The sequence below is a fragment of the Saimiri boliviensis genome, chromosome 2 (genome assembly GCF_048565385.1).
Source record: "Saimiri boliviensis isolate mSaiBol1 chromosome 2, mSaiBol1.pri, whole genome shotgun sequence".
Taxonomy (NCBI): Eukaryota; Metazoa; Chordata; class Mammalia; order Primates; family Cebidae; genus Saimiri; species Saimiri boliviensis.
The window spans coordinates 170532107-170555556 of NC_133450.1; the positions used below are offsets into that span (position 1 = coordinate 170532107).

Here is a 23450-nt window from a genome sequence, read left to right on the forward strand (position 1 = left end):
ATTTATATTTTTATAAAATTTTACTGTCTATTGCTGAAGGATAAAAGAACAATAGTCTCTAAAACTAATTTAATGCATGATTTACACTTTGACAACAGCTTCCCCAAAGCATGAATCTTTGGATGAAAATGTGTTTTAAAAGAATTATTCTTACAAATTATGTCTATCCAATGATTTGCAAATGATATCTAGTTGGGTTTTATTTTTAATCGTTTAGATTTTAATAATTTTATAAGAATTATGTAAATACCCTATTGTTACATATAATAAATTAAGAAGCAAGTAAAATTAAAGCAGAAAGCTCATCCGTAAAACCGTTTTTCTAAATTATACTTTAAGTTCTGGGATACACGTGCAGAACATGCAGGTTTGTTACATAGGTTTACACATGCCGTGGTGTTTTGCTGCATGCATCAACCTGTCACCTACATTAGGTATTTCTCCCAGTGCTGTCCTTCCCTTATCTCCCTACCCGCCAACAGGCCCTGGTGTGTGATATTCTCCTCCCTGTGTCCATGTATTCTCATTGTTCAACTCCCACTTACGAGTGAGAACATGTGGTGTTTGATTTTCTGTTCTTACGTTAGTTGTGTGAGAATGATGGTTTCCAGCTTCATCCATGTCCCTGCAAAGGACATGAACTCATTCCTTTTTATGACTGCATAGTACTCCGTGGTGTATATGTGCTACGTTTTCTTTATCCAGTCTATCATTGATGGGCATTTGGGTTGGTTCCAAGTTTTTGCTATTGGGAACAGTGCCTCAATAAATATATATATGCATATGTCTTTATAGTAGAATGATTTATAATCCTTTGTGTATATACTCAGTAATGGGATTGCTGGGTCAAATGGTATTTCTGGTTCTAGATCCTTGAGGAATCACCACACTGTTTTCCACAATGGTTGAACTAATTTACATTACCACCAACAGTGTAAAGTGTTCTTATTTCTCCACAACCTCTCCAGTATCTGTTGTTTCCTGAGTTTATTATGATCGCCATTCTAACTGGCATGAGATGGTATCTCATTGTGGTTTTGATTTGCATTTATCCAATGACCAGTGATGATAAGCTTTTTTTCATGTAATTTTTGGCTACATAAATGTCTTCTTTTGAGAAGTGTCTGTTTATATTAAAATATTTGAAATTCTCATGAGGAAAGAAACTCAAGAAGCTACTTATTTTACTTTGAGAAACACCATTTATAGTCATGTGCGTGTTTTCTGAGGACTAAGAATTTTGTCTTTATAAGTTCATTTTATGTTTGTCTTAAAATGAAATTTGATTTCATGTGCTATATACATTTAGAAGTAGTCAACCATGCCACACATGGTGGCATATACCTGTAACTGCAGCATTTGGGGAGGCTGAGACAGAGGATCATTTGATACCAGGAGTTTGAGACCAGCCTGGGCAACCTAGTGAGACCCTGTCTCTACAAAAATAAAATTAAAAACTTAGCTGGGTGTGGTGCTGCGCGCCTGTAGTGCTAGCTACTTGGAAGGCTGACATGGAAAGATTGCCTGAGACAGGAGTTTAAGACTGCAGTGAGATAAGAACTCTAGCCTAGGCCACACAGGGAAGTCCTGTTTTCAAAAAAATAAAAATAAAAAAGAAGTAGTTGATTACAATTGTTTAAGTTAGATGTTGACACAACAAAGTAATGTTTGGATGCCTTGTTTTGTGATCTCTTTAAGAGTAGTAAGCCTTTCTCATTCCAGTTCTTCATGGTACAATCCCAGAAGGTTAAACTATGCTTCTAACAGGTTCAGTCTCATTGTCTTTCTTATATGTAATCTTTGTGCCTTACTACATTTTAATTATGAATTCTTGTGCTAAAGAATTGCTCTTACTCTGATTAATGTTCTTACACTAATTATATTTGCACTTTAACAAAATAATCATAGTTTATGCTTAGATAAAACCTTATGCTGAAAAAGAAAACAATTAAAAATATGTAAGATAGGCTTATGAATGTATGTTAATTAACAGGCAAAGGAATGAAACTATCTTAATGATAAAATTCTGAAATTATGTGATCAGCTTAAAAAGTACATTGACTGAGTTGAATTTATGAAGCAAATGTATTCTCTGACTAGGAGAATTCTTTTTTCTGCTTAAATACATATTACAGATTTGTTCATGTTTACACAGTTTTCTTTTTTTTTACTGTTTTCTTTCAAATTTCATATTTAGATGGGTAACCTTTTATTTGAAACATTATATTAATATTTTCTTCAAACTTATATATACTTGCTTTTTTGTGTTCTACAGAACCAAGAAAATGATGAGCTAAGAGATGCCCATGAAAAACGCAAGGAAAGGCTACAGATGTTACAGACCAACTACAGAGCAGTAAAAGAGCAATTAAAACAGTGGGAAGAAGGCAGTGGCATGTGAGTTACATAGCTCATAAAGGCATTTCCCTAAATATTAAATGGAATGGAATAGCATTATATAGGTGTCTTAATGGCTTTTGTTTGGTTTTAAAGAAATTATTTGGTAATCAAATCTTTATTGTGAATTTTTAAATGGAGACTATAACAAATGAAAACAGAAATGTGTTGGTAATAACTATAGACTTTCCTTACATTTGCAGATATTAGCAGTGAATAATTATGAATTATTGTACACATTTGTAATATCAATGGAATAACTTAATAAAAGTATGTAATTTAAAGCAAAAATGGTTAATATCCATGTGATTGAAAAAATTGCTTTTAAATTAATAAAATGCAGCTGTTAAAATGTTTATAACCCCAAAAGTATTTAAATTTTAATGGAAAGACTAGAGAAATATGAAAATCACATATATAGTTAACTATTTTAAAACTATTTCAACCTAGTATGCAATTTGAAGATCTTTACTATCCATCAGTTTGTTCTCCAGCTTATCGGAATGAATTGGCAGTCTCAGTCCAATTGCTCTGAACAGGTGTTCATATCTTGGTTAGTTGTAAGTGGCTCCCCTGTTAACAGTATCAACAGAGGGCAAAGGACTGAATGAATACAGAAAATCTACTACCCTCTCATCTTTTGAGATGGATCCTTTAGGGCAATGTTGATGATACACATTGGTCTGTTCCGTAGAGAAATACTGTTTCTAAATTGGCCAGTAAAGCACTTTTACAAAATAAAAATGAAGAGTTTGTTTTATGTTCAGAAAATGAAAATGTAAAGGGCATTTGGCATCACTTATAGATAATTGTCACATCTAATTTTTTTTTGATGAATGGAAGTGTTTCATATCCCTTGTCAGTAAAGCAGTGATAAAGCAGTTTGTCCTACATTTATTCTCTGTTCGTCTGACTTTTAACTAATCACTAGAAGAGTAAAATCTACTTTCTGACATATTCACTGGTAATAGTTTTTTTCTTTTTTAAAGATAAAGGCATGTATACCACATGCATATTGGTTAGCAGCAAATTCTAGATGAGTTGTTTGCTTATAGGTTTTTTGGGTTGAGGGGAACCACTGAAATTCTACCGTGTCTATTTTTATTACTACAAGACTGAACAAGAGCAATAGACCTTAGGCTATCATGCGTCTGCTTAAAAGTTTCTTCTCCATAGTAGCAAATAAGCTTCAAAAATTATGATAGAGGGTTTTGATTTCTACATGCTTAGGTTTTAGGAAATTCATCCAATAATTGGTCAACTCGAGTTAGAAATTTGGTCAATAGATAGTTTTAAATGTTAAGAAATGTATAAAGTAATTTTTGTTGCACTTTGAGCATGTTAATGAAAAGAGCAACTTTGTTTTAAAAATAGGACTGAAATCAGAAAAATAAAGAGAGCAGATCCCGAGCAACTTAGACAAGAAGACTCTGATGCTGTGTGGAATGAACTGGCGTATTTCAAAAGGGAAAACCAGGAGCTAATGATTCAAAAGTGAGTTTCATTTTTAACAATATGGACTTAGATAAAATATTTGGGAGAAATTTTTTGTGGATTAAAGGCCATTAAAGAAACACTTTATAAAATTTGAAAATGAAATAATCTGATTTTTGCCAATGAAAGTAAAGAAAAAAAGACTAGCTTTTAAAAATAGATATGTATTATTCAATAACAAGTTGCACAGTTGCTAGCTCTAACAGAAACTGTATAATATGATCTAGGGATTGTGTTAATTAGTGTGGCTCTCATCTGTTGGAGGTGTCGCTCTTCATTAGCCTGTGTTTTAGACACTGCCGTGCTTCATTTTTGGAATGAGGTGGAGAGGGGATAACCTAGCCAGCCATCCTTGTTTGATCTCCTAGATACATACGCAATGCAGAATGCCTGAGCTCTCTTGGTTCTCTGCCCTGTCCTGCTAATCCCAGCTGAGCTCATTATGGTGTAGCCTTGCTGCTACTCTTGGAGCCGGAGCTGTCCAAGCTAATTACTGGTAGCAGCAGAACTGCCTGTTAAGGGTCTGGTGTGGATCTGCTAACATGGTCCTTGGTAGTGACCTGCAAAAGACACGAGGGAATTGCCTTCTTTCTTGCTGTGCACTGCCTGTCCTTTGGGCTTACTGCTGATTTTTCCACATAGGTCTTTTAGCTGCCCTAAGTATAAAACTTGATGAAGGATACTCATATTTTAGAAAACATACAGTTGGTCACTTGATCTTATAATTCACAGGCTATTATATTCAGCCTGGCAAAGAAAGAACACTTCCCTCTTTTTTTTTTTTTTAAGACTAAAAGGGGTTAGACCAATATGATTAACCTCTTCTACTACTTAACTATTACTTCATTTAGAGTTAATTTCTGACACTCAGGCATAGAGTTTTTTAAAGCCTAGATGTATGACATAAAGTAATTAAATGTCACTAAATTTGCTTAGCTGTAAGTGAGAAGCTTGTTGTATATACTGTATGATAACATGTATAACTCTTATTTACAGCCTTTTCTATGTAATGATAAACTTTTGAGGAAATAACCAGACCATATGAGATTTAAATGTTATATACTCCCATTTACCTCTTAAAGTGTAGTATACTCTATTCGTTCTAAATATTTGATGCTACAATGAAGTCTCTTATCTTGAAAACTATTTTATGGACTCATAGATTTGTCCCAGAGGCATTTTCTAATAATTTCAGTAGCTTTATTGAAATATAACTCACAAGTCATACAATTCACTCATATAAAGTATATAATTCAGTGTGATATTCAGAGTTGCACTATTCGTTCTCACAATCAATTTTAGGACATTTTTATCATCCCCCTACTCTCCCCAACAAAAGCCCACACAACTTTGTTGTCATTCCCCAACTCTCCCATCCATTCTGCCTAGCCCTAGGAAGCTACCAGTCTTCTTCTTGTGTTAATAGATTTGCCTATTCTAGACATTTCATATAAATGGAATCATGTAATATGTGGTCCTAGACTACCTTCTTTCACTTAGCGTTAACATTTTCAAAGTTCATCCATGTTGTAAATGTATCAGTGCTTTATCTGATGGTCTTTAATGACCTTTCTGTCTCCAAAAAAGAAAATAATTTTGAACAAAGTAAATTAGTTGAGAGACTGAATCTAACTATTCAAGAAAATTTAGGAAGCATTACCTGTAAGTGGTTCATTTGGAGTTTATTTTATTTGCTAGTGAAATAGAACTAAAGAAAAAGTAATGAGGACTTTTTAAAATTAGAGAACTCAGAATCCTGATCTGTTCACTCAGCAGTATTTGTACTTTACAAATAGCTCTTTAAATTAAATGCTGAGTCATTATTAAAATGTGGAACATTTCCCTGAAATATGTTGATATTTATTAATGTGATAGCAATTTGTGAAATAGTCATTTTTCAGTTAAGGCTTAATTTAGTAACAGGTAATGAAAAATTTTTTGAAAGAATTGAATAAATTTTAATGTGAACTTTTCAGAGAAAGGTTCCATTATTTTGTGAAACATATATTTAGTTAACAAATGTGTTTGAGTGCTATGTGATAGTTGCTCTGCTGAGTGAATGAAGTGAGAACACCAGGCAGACTTTCTACTCTCAGAGAACTTACTTGGAAACATGTTTAGTATTAAACATTCTTAATGAAATGTGATGTTAAAAATAAATGTCAAAAATGTTAAAAACTAATGTTAAAAAGTGTCATGATAAAACAATAAGACATTAAATATCACTGCTACAGTCATTGAAATTTGTTTTGAGGAGAGAAATTTTTAAAAGTTGTATGTAGTACATTGAATTTTCAATGTGCAGTTTCACAAGTTTATAACATATATATAAATTTGAGCAGCTACCACCACAGTTAGTATACAAAATAAAATAGTTCTATCATCTCAAAAAATTTCCTCATCCTGCTCTTTTGTAGTCAAATCCTCCCACTACCATAACACCTGATTTGTTCTCCTTCCCTATAGCTTTGCCTTTTTCAGACTGTCATATGCATAGAATCATACAGGCTGTAACTTTCTGAGACTGGCTTCTTTCATTGTAATGTCTTTGAGATTCATTTGGATTGGTTAATGTAATGTGTTCCTTTTTATTGCTAAATGATATTCCATTTTATGGATGAACTACTTTATCCATCTACTGAAGAACTTTTTTTTTCAAGTTTTTTTGCAATTATGAGTAGAGCTGCTATTCAGAGGTTTTTGTGTGAATATAATGCTTTTATTCTTTATGAGAAATGCCCAAGAGTTGCATTGAATTCTGTAAATTGCCCTTTCATTCTCCTACCTGTGTCTTTTGAATGGCAAAGTTTTCAATTTTTATGAAATCCAGTTTTAAACCGTATCATTTTAAAATTTTACATTGCTAGTGTATGAATATTTTGCATGCTGATGTTATATCTTGCATTATTGATAGTTAGAGCTAAGTCTGCCATGTTATTATTTATTTTCTGTTTGTTTCCTCTGTTTCCCATTCCTTCATATGGGTTACTTAAGCTTACTTTTAGAATTTCATTTTAATTTTTCTATAGAGTTTTTTACTGTATCTCTTTGAATAGTTTTTTTTTAATTGTTTGCTCTTGGTATTATAATACGTACCTTATTATAGTCTATTGGTATCAACATTTTATTAGTTTAAGAGGAATCTATAAACCTTAGTTTTACCCTTCCCCCTTGTAATACAGTTATCTCAGTGTTTTCTCTAATTACATTGAGAACCTCATCACATGATGTGATAGGTTTTGCCTCGACTCTCAAACATAATTTTAAACCACAAAACATGGGTAGTCTATTATGTTTACCCATAAGTTTATCCATGAGAGATAAATAATTTATGTATGGGTAAATATAGTAGAGATATTATTTATCCTTTTTCTACTGTCCTTATTGGTAATCTTCCAAGTTTCTTCTTTTATAATTTTCTTTCATTTTAAAGAACTTCCTTTAGAATTACTAGAATAGGTTAGCTGGCAAGAAATTCTCTGTTTTCTTTTAAAATGTCTTGATTTCTCCTTCATTACCTGTATTATTCTGTTTTCAGGCTACTATAAAGAAATACCTAAGACTGGATAATATATAAAGGAAAGAGATTTAATTGATTCATAGTTCCACATGGCTGAGGAGGCCTGAGGAAACTTACAATCATGGTGGAAGGTGGAGGGGAAGCAGGGACCTTCTTCACACAGGGGCAGGAGAGAGAAGAATGAGGAGTGAAGGGAGAAGAGCCCCACATAAAACCATCCGATGTCACTAGCACGAGAACAGCATGGGGGAAACTGCCCCCATGATCCAGTCACCTCCCACCAGGTCTCTCCCTGAACACACAGGGATTATGGGAATTACAATTCAAGATGAGATTTGGGTGGGAACACAGAAAAACCATGTTACTACTAAATGGTATTTTCATTGTATGTAGAATTACAGCTTAGCAATTTTTTTCTTCAGCGCTTGAAAAATTTTCTGCCTTTTTTTGGACTCTATTGTTTCTGATGCAAAATGCACTGTTGAATCATTGTTTCACCATAGGTAATGCATCATTCTGTTTACTTGCTTTCAATCATTTTTCCTTTTTCTTTACTTTTCAGAAGTCTGATCATAACATGTCTGGGTTTGTTTGGGTTTATCCTATTTGGATTTCTATTTCTTGAATCCCTACGTTTGTGACTTTTGTCAAATTTGGGAAATTTTTGTCATCAAATCTTTAAATCCTTTTTAAACCCTACATTTTTTCCTTTGACGACTCTAAAGACATGAATGCTAGATCTTTTATTGTTGCCCTACAAGTCACTGAGGTTTCTTCAATTTATTTTTCAGCCTTTCAGCCTATTTTATCTCTGTTATTCAGATTTAGTAATTTCTATTGCATCTTTAAGTTTATTGATTTTCTCTTCTCTCATGACCTTATGCAGCAAGTTTTTTGTTTTGGCTTTATAATTTTTTAGTTATAAAATTTCTATTGGGCTCTTTATGTAAAATTCTTCTTTATTTGCTTAGAGTTTCTATTTATTTTAAGAGTGTTATTTAATGGTTCACTAGAGCATTTTAATCATGGCTGCTTTAAAGTTCTTATCAAGCGATTTTGACTTACGTGTTATATCATGGTAGTGGCATCCTTTGAGTATAATTTCTTCCTTTGATTATAGATTGTCCTTGTACTTGGTATGATGAATGATTTTTTAAATTGTCTCCTGGCCATTTGTACTACAGATACTTCTCAACATACCGTAGGGTTATGTCCTGATAAATCCATCATAAGTTGAAAATGGCATAGGTTGAAAATGTGGCCAGGTGCAGTGGCTGATGCCTGTAATCTCATCACTTTGGGAGGCTGAGGCAAGTGGATCACTTGAAGTCAGGGGTTTGAGACCAGCCTGGAAGACATGGTGAAACCTTGTCTCTACTATAAATACAAAGATTAGCAGGTGTGGTGGTGCATACCTGTAATCCCAGCTACCCTGAAGGCTGAGACAGGAGAATCACTTGAACCCAGAATGCAGAGGTTGTAGTGAGCAGATATTGTGCCATTGCAATTCATCCTGGGCATGGGTGACAGAATGAGACTCTGTCACCAAAGAAAAAGAAAAAATAAATAAATAAAAATAAAATGCATTGAATGCATGTAAACTACATTCAGTGAATATCATAGCTTACTCTAGACTACCTTAAAATACTAAGAACACTTACATTAGTTTACAATTGGACAGAATTATCTAATACAAAACCAATTTTATAATAACGTACTGAGTATCTCATACATCACATATTACCAGCCTGGGAAAAGATCAGAATACAAAATTTGAAGTACATTAAAATTGTGACAGTTTTATACCATCATAAAGTTGAAAAATCATAAGGAGAACCATTGTAAGTCAGCTTATTTTACTATGGGCCAGGAAGTCTTATCTATATTATATTTTGAGACTCTGGATCTTCTTTAAATCTTTTATTTTAACAGGCCTCTGATATCATGCCTGAGGGAGAGGGTCACCTCATTACTACCAGGAAGAGGCAGGAATCTTACTCTTCCCTTTTACCTCTTAAGTTTTCCTCTGCTAATATTGCATTGAGGGAGTGTGAAGGTATTACTGCTTAGTGTTGGTGAAAGTACAGGCTTCTCACTCTGCTTTTTTTTTTTTTTTTTTCCTATTTTTTTTTTTTGAGATGGATTCTCGCTCTGGCGATTTTGGCTCACTGCAGCCTCCGCCTCCTGAGTTCAAGTGATTCTCCTGCCTCAGCCTGCTGAGTAGCTGGAATTACCAGTGCCTGCCACCATGCCTGGCTAATTTTTGTATTTTCAGTAAAGATGCGGTTTCATCATATGGGCCAGGCTGGTCTCAAACTCCTCGCCTCAAGTGATTCACCTGCCTTGGCCTCCCAAAGTGCTGGGATTACATGAGTGACCCACTGCACCCAGCTCTCACTCTGCTTTCGTTGACAGAGCATGACTGATTTTGTTTTGTTTTTCACCCCCACAGTGATTATGGCTGGAGTAGTGTGGGCATGGTGAGCAGGGTTTTTGTTTTACTGGTCCTCCCCTTTCCTGGCCTTTTGGTTATAGAGAGAGTATGCTTTCCTTGAAGCATTTTTTGTTTGTGTTCATTGGCACCTCTAGATGGTGAATTTCTCTAGTATCTAGTTTGGGATATGTAGGAAGAAAGAAGAAAACTCAAGGAACTCACTATTGTGAGTCACCTCTCTAATGTCGTTCCTCTACTCCTGAGCTCCCTATTCTATCCTTCTTCTTTTCCCTGCCTTTCAAAGTCTCATGTTTGTTTTATTATTTTCTGGGTTTTTATATTTAATTAGCAGTAGGAATAGAGATAAATACAGGTACTCCTTGTTGGGAAACAGAAGCTTCAGCTTACTTTACTATGGGCCAGGAAGTCTTATTTTTGATTCATTCATTAATATCTAGTTTCATACTCAGTCTTAACTATTTAAGTAATAAGATTTACCCCTTTTCTGTAGCAATGTAAGATTTTAAATGTAAGGTTAGAATCTACAAAAAAGATATACTCATAATAGTACTTTCAAATCCAATCTTAAAAATTAACTTTAATTCAAAAGCATTTTCATCAGCACTGAAGGAGACCCCATGCCCATTAAGCAGCCAGTCACTGTCTCCCCATTTATCCTTTTTTAAAATTGCTGGCAACTGCTAATCTGCTTTATGTTTCTATGGATTTACCTATTTTGAATATTTCATATAAATAGAATCATATAATATGTGACCTTCGCATCTGGCTACTTTTACTTAGCATAATGTGTTTAACGTGTTCGAGATTCATCTATGTTGAAGCATGTATCAGAAATTCATTACTTTTTTATGGCTGAATACTATCCTTTTGTATACGTATACCACAGTTTGTTTCTCCATTAATCCCTTGGTGGACATTTGGATTCCTTCTGCATTTTGGCTACTCTGAATAGTGCTGCTATGAACATTTATATACAAGGGATTATTTGAATAACTGTTTTCAGTATCTATATATATATCTATATATATATATCTAGATATAAATAGATAGTATCTATAGCATTGTTTGTAATTATGAAAATTTGAAAACAACCAAAATAGCAGATGATATTAACTACATAGCTAAAAATAAAAAAAGCCTATTTAATAAAATATTTTACCCAACACCAAGCTTAAAAGTCAATAATAGATTGATTATAAACTAAATGTGAAGGGTTAAGCAGTAAAACTTTTAGAAGAAAACATAGGAGAACATCTTTGTAATTTTGTAGTAGGCCAAGATTTCTCTCTCTCTTTTCTTTTTTTCTTTTTTCTTTTTTTTTTTTTTTTTTTGACAAAAGGTCTTACTTTGTCACCCCAGTGGAACGCATTGGTACAGTCTCAATTGACTGAAGCCCCAACCTCCTGAATTCAAGCAATTCTCTCCCCTTAGCTCCCTGAGGTAGCTGGGACTACAGGCACATGTCACCATGGCTGGCTGATCTTTTTTTTATTTTTGTAGAAATGGAGTTTTGCCATGTTGCCCAGACTGGTCTCAAACTTCTGAGCTCAAGCAATCCACTTGCCTTGGCCGCCTAATGTGCTAGGATTATAGGTGTGAGTTACTGCACCTGGCCAGTTTCTTAAACCAGACATAAAAAGCACTACATAGAAATGAAAAATTTATAAATTGGCCTATATTAAAACTAAGAATTTATATTCGTTAAAAGATACCATTAAACAAATTAAAAGGCAACTTTTAGAGTATGAAAAGATATTTTAGTATATATGTCCAGGAAAGAAATAGTACTCAGAATATAAGAAGAATTCCTATGACTAAATCAGAAAAGGACAGTCAACCCAATAGTAAAATGAGCAAAACACTTGAACAGATATTTCACATAAGAGGACATCCCATTGGCCAATAAACATATGAAAAGTGTTCATCTTGATTTGTCTTCTTTTCCTAGATTTTTAAATTGGAAACTTACATCATTATGGATATTTCTTTTTTTGTAATTTAAGTGTTATATGTTGCACTGTAGATACTCATCTAAGCATTGCTTCTGCTGTGCCTTACAAATTTTGAAATGTGTTTAAAATTTTTCTATGTTCAAAATATTTCCTAATTCCTCTTGGATTCTTCACTGAAAGTAGAACTATTTAGAAGTGTTACAGAAAAACATCATTCAATGAAACTTGTTAAAGTTTGGTAAAGAGGACTTCATTCATGACCATCATGATAGGTAGGGACCACTGCAGTCGGATTTTGCAGTTGGGGAGAAAGATTGGACTCAACTCCTAATAAAGCAAGGGCAAGTGGGAATTTATAGCTAAGGTAGAGGAGGCCAGTGGATTGGAAAATTGCTAAGAGGAAGCATCAAGGGTAAGGGAGATTCTAGCTAACCTGACCTTATCAGGGCTTTGACTGAAGACAGGCCAGGGTGATCAGATACCACCTACGGGATGGTCAAGGATGAGGAACCCAATTAGATATTGACCTTGATTTAGATATTGGGGTAGTGTTCTTGCTAAACTGACTTAGTGGAGTTTCTTGCTAAAACTGGATTTTACAAGGAAGTGCACAGTTGGGCTTAGGAGAAGGTTAAGCAGAGCTTCTTTGTCAGAAATAGTTTCTTTACTTCCAAATATTTTCAGATTTTGCAGACATCCTTCTGATATTCTTAATTTTATTATTTTACTATGGGCATAGAAGATTGCTTTGCATGATTTTAAAATGCTTTCAGCTTTATTGAGAATTGTTTTATTGTCCAGCATGTGGTCTTATCTTCGTGAATGTTCCATGGCACTTGAATGTTTGTTTTGCTGTTCTTGGGTATGAAACATTTTATAAACATTCAGTTAGGTTTTTGATAGTGTTTTTCAAATATTCTTTATCCTTACTTGTATCTCTCCACTTTTTCTATCAGTTGCTGAGAAAGGTGTGTTAAAATCTCAGTTTAAATATTTTCAGTTTTTAAAAACACTTTTTTAACACAAGTTTAGAGTATCATTTACTAGAGGCTTGTTTATCTCTACTCATTAGAATTACCCTTCTGTGTTCTCTACTGAATGTCCCTGATGTTCAACTAAGATTGTCTCCTCTCTGACTGGTCACAACTCAAATGTATCCCAATCCTGTGTGTGAAGTATTCTGGGGATATTATGTTTAATGCTGCTATTGTTCTTTGCCTGCCTTTGTTGTGTTTAATACTATGCATGTGCAGAAAAAAAAAGATTAGCCCTGTACTCAAAGGAATTCTTATACAGATTTCTTTAGCTATTTTCCACTGTAGATTCCCCCTCATTGGGTAGTGTGCCTCAGAAATTCTGGCTGTTCACAGTTCCCAAATTCCAGTCTCTTGTTTCAACTCAGTGAGACTGTTATATTCTTCTCAGTACCCCTCTCCCTGCATCAGGGTCTGGAAAGTGCTTCCTGGCATCGAGCTATCAATAGGGGGCTCTCCATTTATGTGCTTTCTCTCAGGGATTACAGTTCTGCACTGCCTGTTGTCCAGTGTTGGAATACAGTTGTTTTATATCATTTGTCCAGTGAGAAATAGATTTTAAATTGTGGTCATCATACCAGAGTATAAGAAACACCAGTGTAAGTGGTAAGTGGTTAGTCAATCAGAGTCAGTAGATAGGCAGTGCTCATCCTGGTGAGGGCTACCAGGGCTCTGACTCTGTCAGCTCCTCCCACAAAAACCCACTAAGATGTGGTTTGCTGGTGCTTAGTTTGACTCAAGCATAAGGTGGTTCCTGATGTCTATAAATATTTATTAAAAGTAGGGACTGTGTGTCTTCTTTCCAAAACAAACAAGCTGTAAGTATAAAGTTCCTTTTAAGAAATAAGAAATAACTTTTCCAACAACTGCCGTACTACCTTCTGTTGGGTTAGTGATCTGAGAGCCAAGCAAAACTAAGTTGAGGTAAGTTACATCTGCTTTTTCTTTGTGGAGCCATCTTGCTTCAGTATGTTCCATGTTCTTAGCTAAACCAATCAGGAACCTAATTCAAGCTTAATCATTGTGTGTTTGAGTGTATGTGTGTACTCCTCCTATCAATCTGTAATGGACGAGGGAAACTGCCAATATATATTATAGGATCCCAGTTTTTAAAATCCTCATGTATGTGTATTGACATTTATAATATATGAACAAAAAAATATACATGTCAAAGTATAAACATTTTTTTATCCAAGAAGTAGACTGAGTGAAGGAAAGCAGAGACTACCTAATTTTTACTTTAAATAACTTTAATTTATTGTTTGAATAATTACAACAATGATTGTAACAACGTGTTGAGTACGTAAAAGTCTAGAAATAATATATTTTCCTGGTGAATCATTTATGTGATCATTATGTAATAACTATCTTTATCTTTAATTTTTTTCTAGTGTACATTTTATTTTCTTAGGCTCCTTTTGAAAAATGATTTTTCTTGTCTTTGATTTGATTAATCACAGTTTATTTCATTTCTCTTCTGACCTCTAATTTTTGATTTTTTAATTCGTTTTTCATGCTTTAGGTAATTATTCTTGAAATTATGACCATCATTTATTTGACAAAGTCTAAAGTTCATCAGTAGCTCTATACTCCTATAATACAAGGAGTTTAAAATGTTTAACTCTGATCTCTTTCATCATCTAGAATCATTTTGTTGCTGTGAATGTTAGTTCTACCTTATTTTAGCTCTATCTTCATTCAGATATTGTTTTAATTGCTTTACATAATAAATGTGTATTTAATTCCTTGTATATATTTGTTAGTGTCTTCTCTCACTGCTTATTTTGTTTTATAACTTGCTTTTGAGTTTACTTATTTTCTTCTTAAAATATGTATTTTAATGATTTTTTCATCTAGGATCCATGAGTAGTAAACCTTGGCATGTGGAAGATATTACATGTTTTCCTTCTGGCCTTTCTTGTTGATAAGAGAAGTATGCTGTTATTCCAGAGATCTTTAGTTGTTAGAAATGTTTTCTTCTCAGTCTGGTTGATTTAATGATTGTCTCTTTCTTTGGTGTCCTGAAGTTTCACTATGATACTTTAAGTGTGAATAGAGTTTCATTTATACTCCTTGCAATTTTTTGATGCTTTTTAAATGTTCATTCATATCTTTTATCAGTTCTGAAATTCTGAGCTATTAATACTTTGAGTGTCATATCCCATCTCTACTTATGGCCTCAGTCTTTTCAATTCTCTCCTTGAATAATATCTGTTAGATGTTTTCTGGACTTCTTGTGCCAACACACTGTGTATACCTCTATTGTTTTGCTTCCTTTACCTCCTTCTACTGTCTTCCATTTTTATCAATTTTCATTAGCTTTTTCTACTTGTTATTGAACCCATCCATTGAGTTTTGAATTTCTAGTATTATGTTATTAATTTTCATTGCTTTATTTCATCCATTTAGATATATTATTTGACTCCTTTTATCTATTTTCTGTTTAATAAACCCCTGTCCTTTTCTAAACATGTTTATCACTTCTTTATTTTTTTAAAAACATTTTAAAAATTGTAATTGTGTAAGTAATTTTGATTGTTCTGTTGTCTGTGTTTTGTTATTGTACATTCTCCCATTTTGGGCAGTGGGATATTTAGATTATCATTCATGGCTTTGAACTTATTTATATACTTACTTTTACCTCTATGCTTGACTTCTTTGAGAATTATTTTCTATGGTGGCTTTACTCCCATACATTGACTTAGCTGTGGAAGCCTCCCTTTAGGGATGATTGTGTCTTCCTGAACCCTCCAGTATACACTGGCCATATGTCCAGTTTTTATATTATTGTTGATTCTTCATGTTTCTGCAAATTACATGGCTCAGTTTTGAACCTATTTATTTAGGCTTAGGGTTCTGATATCATGTTGTTGACTCTATCCTGCCCCTATACTAGGGCAGGAGAATGATTTTAGTGAAACTCTAATCAGATAAGCTCAGATATTCATGTTTTCCTTCAGCAAAATTGTTATCTCCCAGTTTCCTATAGTTAGCTCATTTTTGTCTGTCAGCAAGGTAGGGCCATGGGTCTAAAAGTCCATCTGATATGGTTTGGATGTGGTCCAAATTTCATGTTGCATTGTAATCCCCAATGGTGAAAGAGGGGTCTGGTGAGAGGTGACTGGATTATGTGGGTGGACTTCTCCCATGTTTTTCTCATGATAGTGAGTGAGTTCACACAATATCTGGTTGTTTAAGAGTGTGTAGCACCTCCCCCGTGCACTCTTCCTCCTGCTCCAGTCATGTAAGACCTGCCTGCTTCCCCTTCACCTTCTGCCATGTATGTAAGTTTCATGAGGCCTCCTCAGCCATGCTTCCTGTACAGCCTGTGGAACTGTGAGTCAGTTGAACCTCTTTTCTTTATAAATTACCTAGTGTCAAGAGGTTTTTTTTTTATAGCAAAGTATTTGATCTTGGTCAAATACTCACCATGGTAGCTCAGTTCTGTTTTACTGGGAAGTCTTTTTGCCTTTATTTGACATCTAGGAATTTACCATTCTTGTTTTCAGCTTTATGTATTAACATTTTTCATTACTAATTTGCCTAGAATATCTGTCTGTTAGGACGTGGTTGAATAGGCTGGGTATGGTGGCTCATGCCTGTGATCCCATCATTTTGGGAGGCCAAGATGACCAGGTTGCTTGAGTCTAGGAGTTCAGCCTATGCATCTTGGTAAAATCCCAACAGTACAAAAAATTAGCTGGACATGGTGGCACATGCCTGTAGTCCCAGCTACTTGGGAGGCTGAGTGGTAGGATCACCTGAGCCTTGGAGGTAGGGGCTACAGTAAGCCATGATTGTGCCACTGTACTTCAGCCTGGGTGACAGAGTGAAACTTTGTCTAAATACAACCAGGAAGTGGTTGAGCAACCAAATACGTAATTTTTAAAATTATGTAGTCTGTATTTCAAGTGTTTAGCATGTTTATTGAGATAAAGTTAACAGGAATTACTTAAAACATTTGATTTTCCAGATCCTCAGTAAATTCAATTGTAATTTTTAGGATTTGTGCATACTATTATTATTATTTTTATTTTTTGGACACAAAGGCTTACTCTTTGGCCAAGGCTATAGTGCAGCAGTGAAATTATAGCTTACTGTAACCTTGAAGTCTTGGGCTGAGGCAGTCCTACTGCCTCAGCATCCTGAGTAGCTAGGACTGGAGGTGCATATAACTATGATGGTCTAGTTGTTGCTATTATTATTATTATTATTCTTAATGTAAAGACAGCATCTGTCTGTGTTGCCAAGGCTGGTCTTGAATTTCTAGTCTCAAGTGATCCTCTTGCCTTGGCTTTCTAAAATGCTGGGATTGCAGGTATAAACCACCGTACCCAGCCTGTGAATATTATTGATATATTTTTGCTTTTATTTTCCTATTCTACATTTTATATATTTTAAAATATCTTTACTGACTTTGTTTAATGTTATTTTAAAAATATATTTAAATATATAGATTTGATATATTTTTAATAAAACAATATGGTTTTAAGTAAATGTTTATTGCTTTTTCATAGGATGAATCTTGAAGAAGAATTAGATGAACTTAAAGTACATATATCTATTGATAAGGCAGCAATACAAGAATTGAATAGATGTATGGCAGAGAGAAGAGAAGGTAAATTTTCTGAAAATAAATATTTAACTGAGGAAATTTAAAATGATCTAATTTTTGGTATTTTAGTTTCAATTTATTTTAAGAATCTTACTCTTTTTTACTCCTTTTTGCAATACTTTATTCATTGATAACTCACTAACATTTTCATCATGAGAAAATTAAATAAATAGAATATCTAAAAGTCAGATTTATAATTTATTTTAAAAAATCTATGGGAGAAGGTGCCACAAGATGGCCAAATAGAAGGCTTTATTCTGTGGGAACTCCAAATTTAACAAATATCTACAAACAAAAAAACACCTACATAAGAACCCAAAATCAGGTCAGCACTCACAGTACCGGGTTTTAACTTCAAATGGCTGAAAGAGGGTAGAAAAGACTGTCTTAAATTACTAATGCCAGCCTTCCCTGATTTCCCGCAGTGGCCTTATGACATAAGGAGAGAACTGTGCACTTGGGGGAGGGAGAATGCAGTGACTGTTGGACTCTGCCTTGAACTCAGTCCTTCCCTGTCATAGCAGAGAGCAAAACTGGGCTGAATGCATCTGATGCCTGCCCACAGAAAGAACATTTAGACCAGACCTGTCCAGAGGAGAATCTCCCATCCCCGTGCTTGGAACCTGGGTTCTGGCAAGCCTCATCACCACAGGGCTCTAGGGCTCTATGTAAACTTAAAAGAGTCTAGGCCACAATGACTTCAACTCCTAGGCAAACCCTAGTACTAAGCTGGGTTCAGAGCCAGTGGACTTGGATGGCATGTGACTTACCGAGTCACCAGCCAGGGCAGCTGATGGGGTATTTGTGCTACTGCTCTCCCATCCTAGGCAGCATGGCTCATGGCTCTAAAAGGAACCCCTGTCTGCTTGAGGAGGAGAGAAGAAAGAGTAAAGAGGTCTTTCTTTGTCTTGCATCTCGGACACCAGCTCAGCCACAGTAGGATAGGGCACTAGTTAGATTTATGACACCCCTATTCTAGGCCCTAGCTCCTGAATGGCATTTCTAGATACATCCTGGGCTAGAAGGGAACCTGGTGCTTTGAAGGCAAGGATGCAGTCCTGGAAGGATCTATCACCTGCTGACTAAGGAGCCTTTGAGCCTTAAATAACCAGCAGTGATACCCCGATGGTACACTGTGGGTCTTGGCTGAGACTCTGAGATGTGGTGGCTTCAGTTAAAACCCAGGGCATCCCAGCTTGGGTGGCTGTGGTGAGAGACTCCTGCTTGAGAAAAGTGGAGGGAAAAATAAAGGGTAATTTGTCTTGCACCTTAGGTACCAGCTCATCCACAATGCGTTAGAGCACCAAGCTTCTTGTGGGGTCACTGGTACCAGGTCTTGGCTCTTAGTTGGCATTTCTAGACCTACCTTGGGCCAGAGGGAAGCCCATTGCCCTGAAGGGTAGTTCCAGGTCTAGCAGCATTTGCGACAAGCTGACTGAAGAGACCTCGGGCCTTAAGGAACGTTGACAGTGGCCTGGTAGTATTCCCTGTAGGACTGCAGTGGTGGTGACCACAGAGAGAGACTCCTTTGCCTTTGGAAAGGGAAGGGAAGAGTGGGAAGGACTGTGTCTGGTGGTTTGAGTGCCAGCTCAGCTGCAGTAGACTAGAACACCAGGTGGATTTCTAAGGTTTTTTTAGCCTACTCCCCAGCTCTTAGATGGCATCTTTGGTCCCATCCAGGGCCTGAGGATGGGAGGGAATGACACAAGTCTGGCTGGCTTTACAATCTGCTCTTTGCAGAGCCCTAGGGCCTTGAGCAAACATAGGTGGTAGCCAGATAGCAGTTACATTGAGCCTTGGGTGAGACTCAGGGATATACTGGTGTCAAGTCTGACCCAGCGTAGTCCTAGTGATGGTGGCCACAGAGGTGCATTTGTCACTCCATCTCCAGCTCCAGAAGGCTCAGCAAAGAGAAATAGACTCTGTTTGGGAGAAAGGAAAGAGAACAAGAGTTTCTGCCTGGTAATCCAGAGAATTCTTCAGGATGTTATCCAAGACTTCCCAGGCATTCGTTCTAGAAGTCTGCAAGAACCACAGTGTTACTGGGCTTGGGGTACCCACTAATGCATATACGGCTTAGAGCACAAAACCCAAGTTCTTTCAAATACCTGGAAAACCTTCTCAAGAAGGATGGATACAAACAAGCCCAGACTGCAAAGACTAAAATAAGTATCTAAGTTTTAAATTCCCAGACACCAGCAAACATCCACAAGCATCAAGACTATCCAAGTGATATGGTTATGCTTTGTGTCCCCACCCAAAACTCATCTTGAATTATAATGCCCATAATCCCCACATCTCAAGGGAGAGATCAGGTGGAGGTAATTGAATCATAGGGGTGGTTCTTCCATGCCAGTGTCATGATGGTAAGTGAATTCTCATGAGATCTGATGGTTTTATAAGGGGCTCTTTCCCCATTTGCTTGGCATTTCTTCTTCTTCTTGCCACCTTGTGAAGAAGATACCTTGCTTCCCGTTTGCCTTCTACCATATTGTAAGTTTCCAGAGGCCTCCCCAGCCATGCTGAGCTGTGAGTCAATTAAACCTCTTTTCCTTATTACCCAGTCTTGAGCAGTTCTTTATAGCAGTATGAAAACAGACTAATATACCAAGAAAACATGACCTCATCAAAGAAATCAAATAAGGTACCTGGGACCAATCCTGCAGATAGAGAGATATGTAGCCTTTCAGACAGAGAATTCCAAATAACTGTTCTGAGGAAACCAAAAGAAATTCAAGATAACATGGAGAAGGATTTCAGAATTCTATCAGAAAAATTTAACAAAGTGATTGAAAAAATAAAAAAGAATCGAGCAGAAACTATGGAATAAAAATTGCATTGGAGTCTCCTCATAGCAGACTTGATCAAGCAGAAGAAGGAAATAGTGAGCTTGAAGACAGGCTATTTGAAAATACACAGTCGGGGGGACATGTTGGCTCATGCCTGTAATCCCAGCACTTTGGTAGGCTGAGTTGAGAGGATCACCTGAGGTCAAGAATTTGAGGCAAGCCTGGCCAACATGGCCAGAACACCTTCTCTACTAAAAATACAAAAATTAGCCAGGTGTGATGGCACATGCCTGTGATCTGAGCTACTCAGGAGACTGAGGCAGAGGAATCACTTGAATCTGGGAGGCAAAGGTTGCTGTGAGCCAAGATCATGTCACTGCACTCCAGCATGGACAACAGAGTAAAAAAAAAAAAAGAAAGAAAAGAAAATACATAGTCAGAGGATACAAAAGAAAAAATAATAAAAAAATGAAGCATGACTACAAGATTTATAAAATAGCTTCAAAAGAGAAAATCCAGGAGTTATTTGTCTTAAAGAGGAGGTTGTGAGAGAGATGGGTACAAAGTTTATTCAAAGGAAAAATAACAGAACTTTTCAAACCTAGCAAAAGATGACAATATTTAACTGTGAGAAAGTTGTAGAACACAAAGCAGATTTAACCCAAAAAAGACCACCTGAAGGTATTTAACAGTTAAACTCCCAAGGGTCAAGGATAAAGAAAGGATCCTAAAAGCAGCAAGATAATGTGCAAATGGAGCTTCAGTACACTCGCAGCAGACTTTTATGTGGAAACTTTACAGGCTAGGAAATAGTGGCATGACATATTTACAGTGCTGAAGTAAAAAACAACAAACTTTTGCCCTGGAATAATATGTCTTGCAGAAATATCCTTCAAACATGAAGGAGAAATACTTTCATAGACAGATAAAAGCTGCAGATTTCATCAACACCAGACCTATCTTATAAGAAGTCATAAATGGAATACTTCAATAAAAAAGGATATTAATGAGTAATAAATAATCTGAAAGTACAAAGCTCACTGGCAATAGTAAGTACACAGAATGACATACAATATTATAGCACTGTAACAGTGGTATAGAAACTACTTGTATCTGAAGTAGGAAGACTTAAAGATGAGCCATTAAAAAAATAACTGTAAAGAGTTTTCAAGACATAGTTCAATAAGATATACACAACAAAAAGTTAAAAAGAGGCTGGACAAAGTTATATAATTTTTATCAGCTTTTCTTTTGCTTGTTTGTTTATGCAAACAGCATTAAGTTATCAATCTGGTTAAAATAATGGGTTGTAAGATAGTATTTGCAACACTTATTGTAACCTCAAATGAAAAAACATACAATGGCCACACAAAAAATAAAAAGGAAGAAATGAAATATTCTTTCTATTTTAGGAGAAGAAGGTAAGAGAAAATTACCTTCACTACAGGGAAAACAAGATGGAATTAATGAAGGAAAAGAAGACTACAAAATAACCAGGAAACCAGTAACAAAATGGCAGGAGTAAGTCCTTACTTATGAGTAATAATATTGAATGTTAATGGACTAAACTCTTTAATTGAAATACATAGAGCAGCTGAAAGGATGTAAAAATCAGAGCCACTCTTTGTTGTGTCCAAGAAACACTTGATATATAAAAAGACATATAGGCTGAAAATAAACAAATGGAAAAAGATATTCCATGCCAGTGCAAGCCAAGGAAGAGCAGGAGTAGCTATGCTAATATCAGACCAAATAGATTTCAAGCAAAAGCTGTAAGAAGAGACAAAGGTCATTATATAATGATATCATAGTTGTAATTGTATATTCACCCAACACTGGAGTACCCAGATATATAAAGCAAATATTATTAGAGCTAAAGAGAAATGTAGTCCCTAATTCAAAATGAGCTGAATGCCTCAGTATCCCGGTTTCAGCATTGGACAGGCTTCCAGACAGAAAATCAACAAAGAAACATTGGAATTAACTTGTACTGTAGACCAAATAGAGCTAATAGATGTTTGCAGAACGTTTCATCCAATGTCTGCAGAATACACATTCTTCCCCCCAAGCACATGGATCATTCCGAGGGATAGACTGTGTTAGGCCACAAAACAAGTTTGAAAACATTCAAAGAAATTGAAATAATATCAGGCATCTTCACCAACAACAATGGAATAGCACTAGTAATCAATAACATGAAAAATTTTGGAAGCTCTACGGACAAATGGAAATTAAACAATGTGCTCCTGAATGACCAGTGGGTCAATGAAGAAACTAAGGAGGAAATTCAATTATTTCTCGAAACAAATGACAATGGAAGCCCAACATACTGAAACCTATGGGATACAGCAAAAGCCAGTACTAAGAGAAAAGTTTATAGCTATAAATGTCTACATCAAAGAAGAAGAAAAATTTCAAATAACTTGATGCATTTTGAAGAACTAGAAAAGTTAGAGTAAACCAAACACAAAATTAGTAGAAGAAAAGAAATAATAAAGATCAGAGCAGAAATAAATGAAATTAAAATGAATAAAACAATATGAAAAAATCATTCAAACAAAAAGTTGGTTTTTCAAAAAGCTAAACAAAATTTACAAACCTTTAACCAGACGAAGAAAAAGAAAATAAATAATATCAGGGTTGAAAAAGTAGACATTGTAACAGATACTGCAGAAATTTAAAGCATTGTTAGTTGTTACCATCATCAACTATTTGCCAACTACATATCAGCTATATACCAATAAACTGGAAAATCTAGAAGAAATAGATAAATTCTTATACAGCCTACCAAGATTATTTAACCACGAAGAAATCCAAAGCCTGAACAGAACAATAATAAGTAATGAGATTGATGCCATAGTACTTAGCCTCCCAGCTAAGAAAAAACTGGGACCCAGTGACTTCACTGATGAGTTCTACCAAACATTTAAAGAACAACTAATTCCAATCTTACTCAAACTATTCCAAAAGGTAGAAGAGGAGGGAATACTTTCAAACTCATTCTACATGGCCAATATTACCTTGATACTAAAACTAGGCAAAGACACGTCCAAAAAAGGAAACTACATTTCAATATTCCTGATGAACATTCATGCAAAAAACCTCTGCAAAATACTAGCAAACTGAATTTAGCAACACATTAAAAAATCATTATGAACAAGTGGGATTTATGCACAGATTGCAAGGATGGTTCA

The 23450-nt window shown here is 35.4% G+C and overlaps 1 protein-coding gene across 14 annotated transcripts in view; it reads left to right on the forward strand.

The window, feature by feature from the left end:
* CNTLN (centlein) overlaps window positions 1-23450 on the forward strand; it is a 314849-nt gene that overhangs the window by 158666 nt on the left and 132733 nt on the right. For 12 of the 14 annotated variants that reach the window (XR_012516586.1, XR_012516587.1, XR_012516588.1 and 9 more), the window contains 3 exons: window positions 2276-2397; window positions 3772-3891; window positions 17370-17470. Coding sequence is in view for 11 of the 14 variants with exons in the window: in XM_010338733.3 (XP_010337035.2) it covers window positions 2276-2397; window positions 3772-3891; window positions 17370-17470 (343 nt within the window). In the remaining 3 variants the exon portion in view is untranslated. Of the gene's footprint in view, window positions 1-2275; window positions 2398-3771; window positions 3892-17369; window positions 17471-21668; window positions 21778-23450 lie in introns of all 14 variants that reach the window. The other 2 variants (XM_074394889.1, XM_074394891.1) reach the window with 2 other exon arrangements.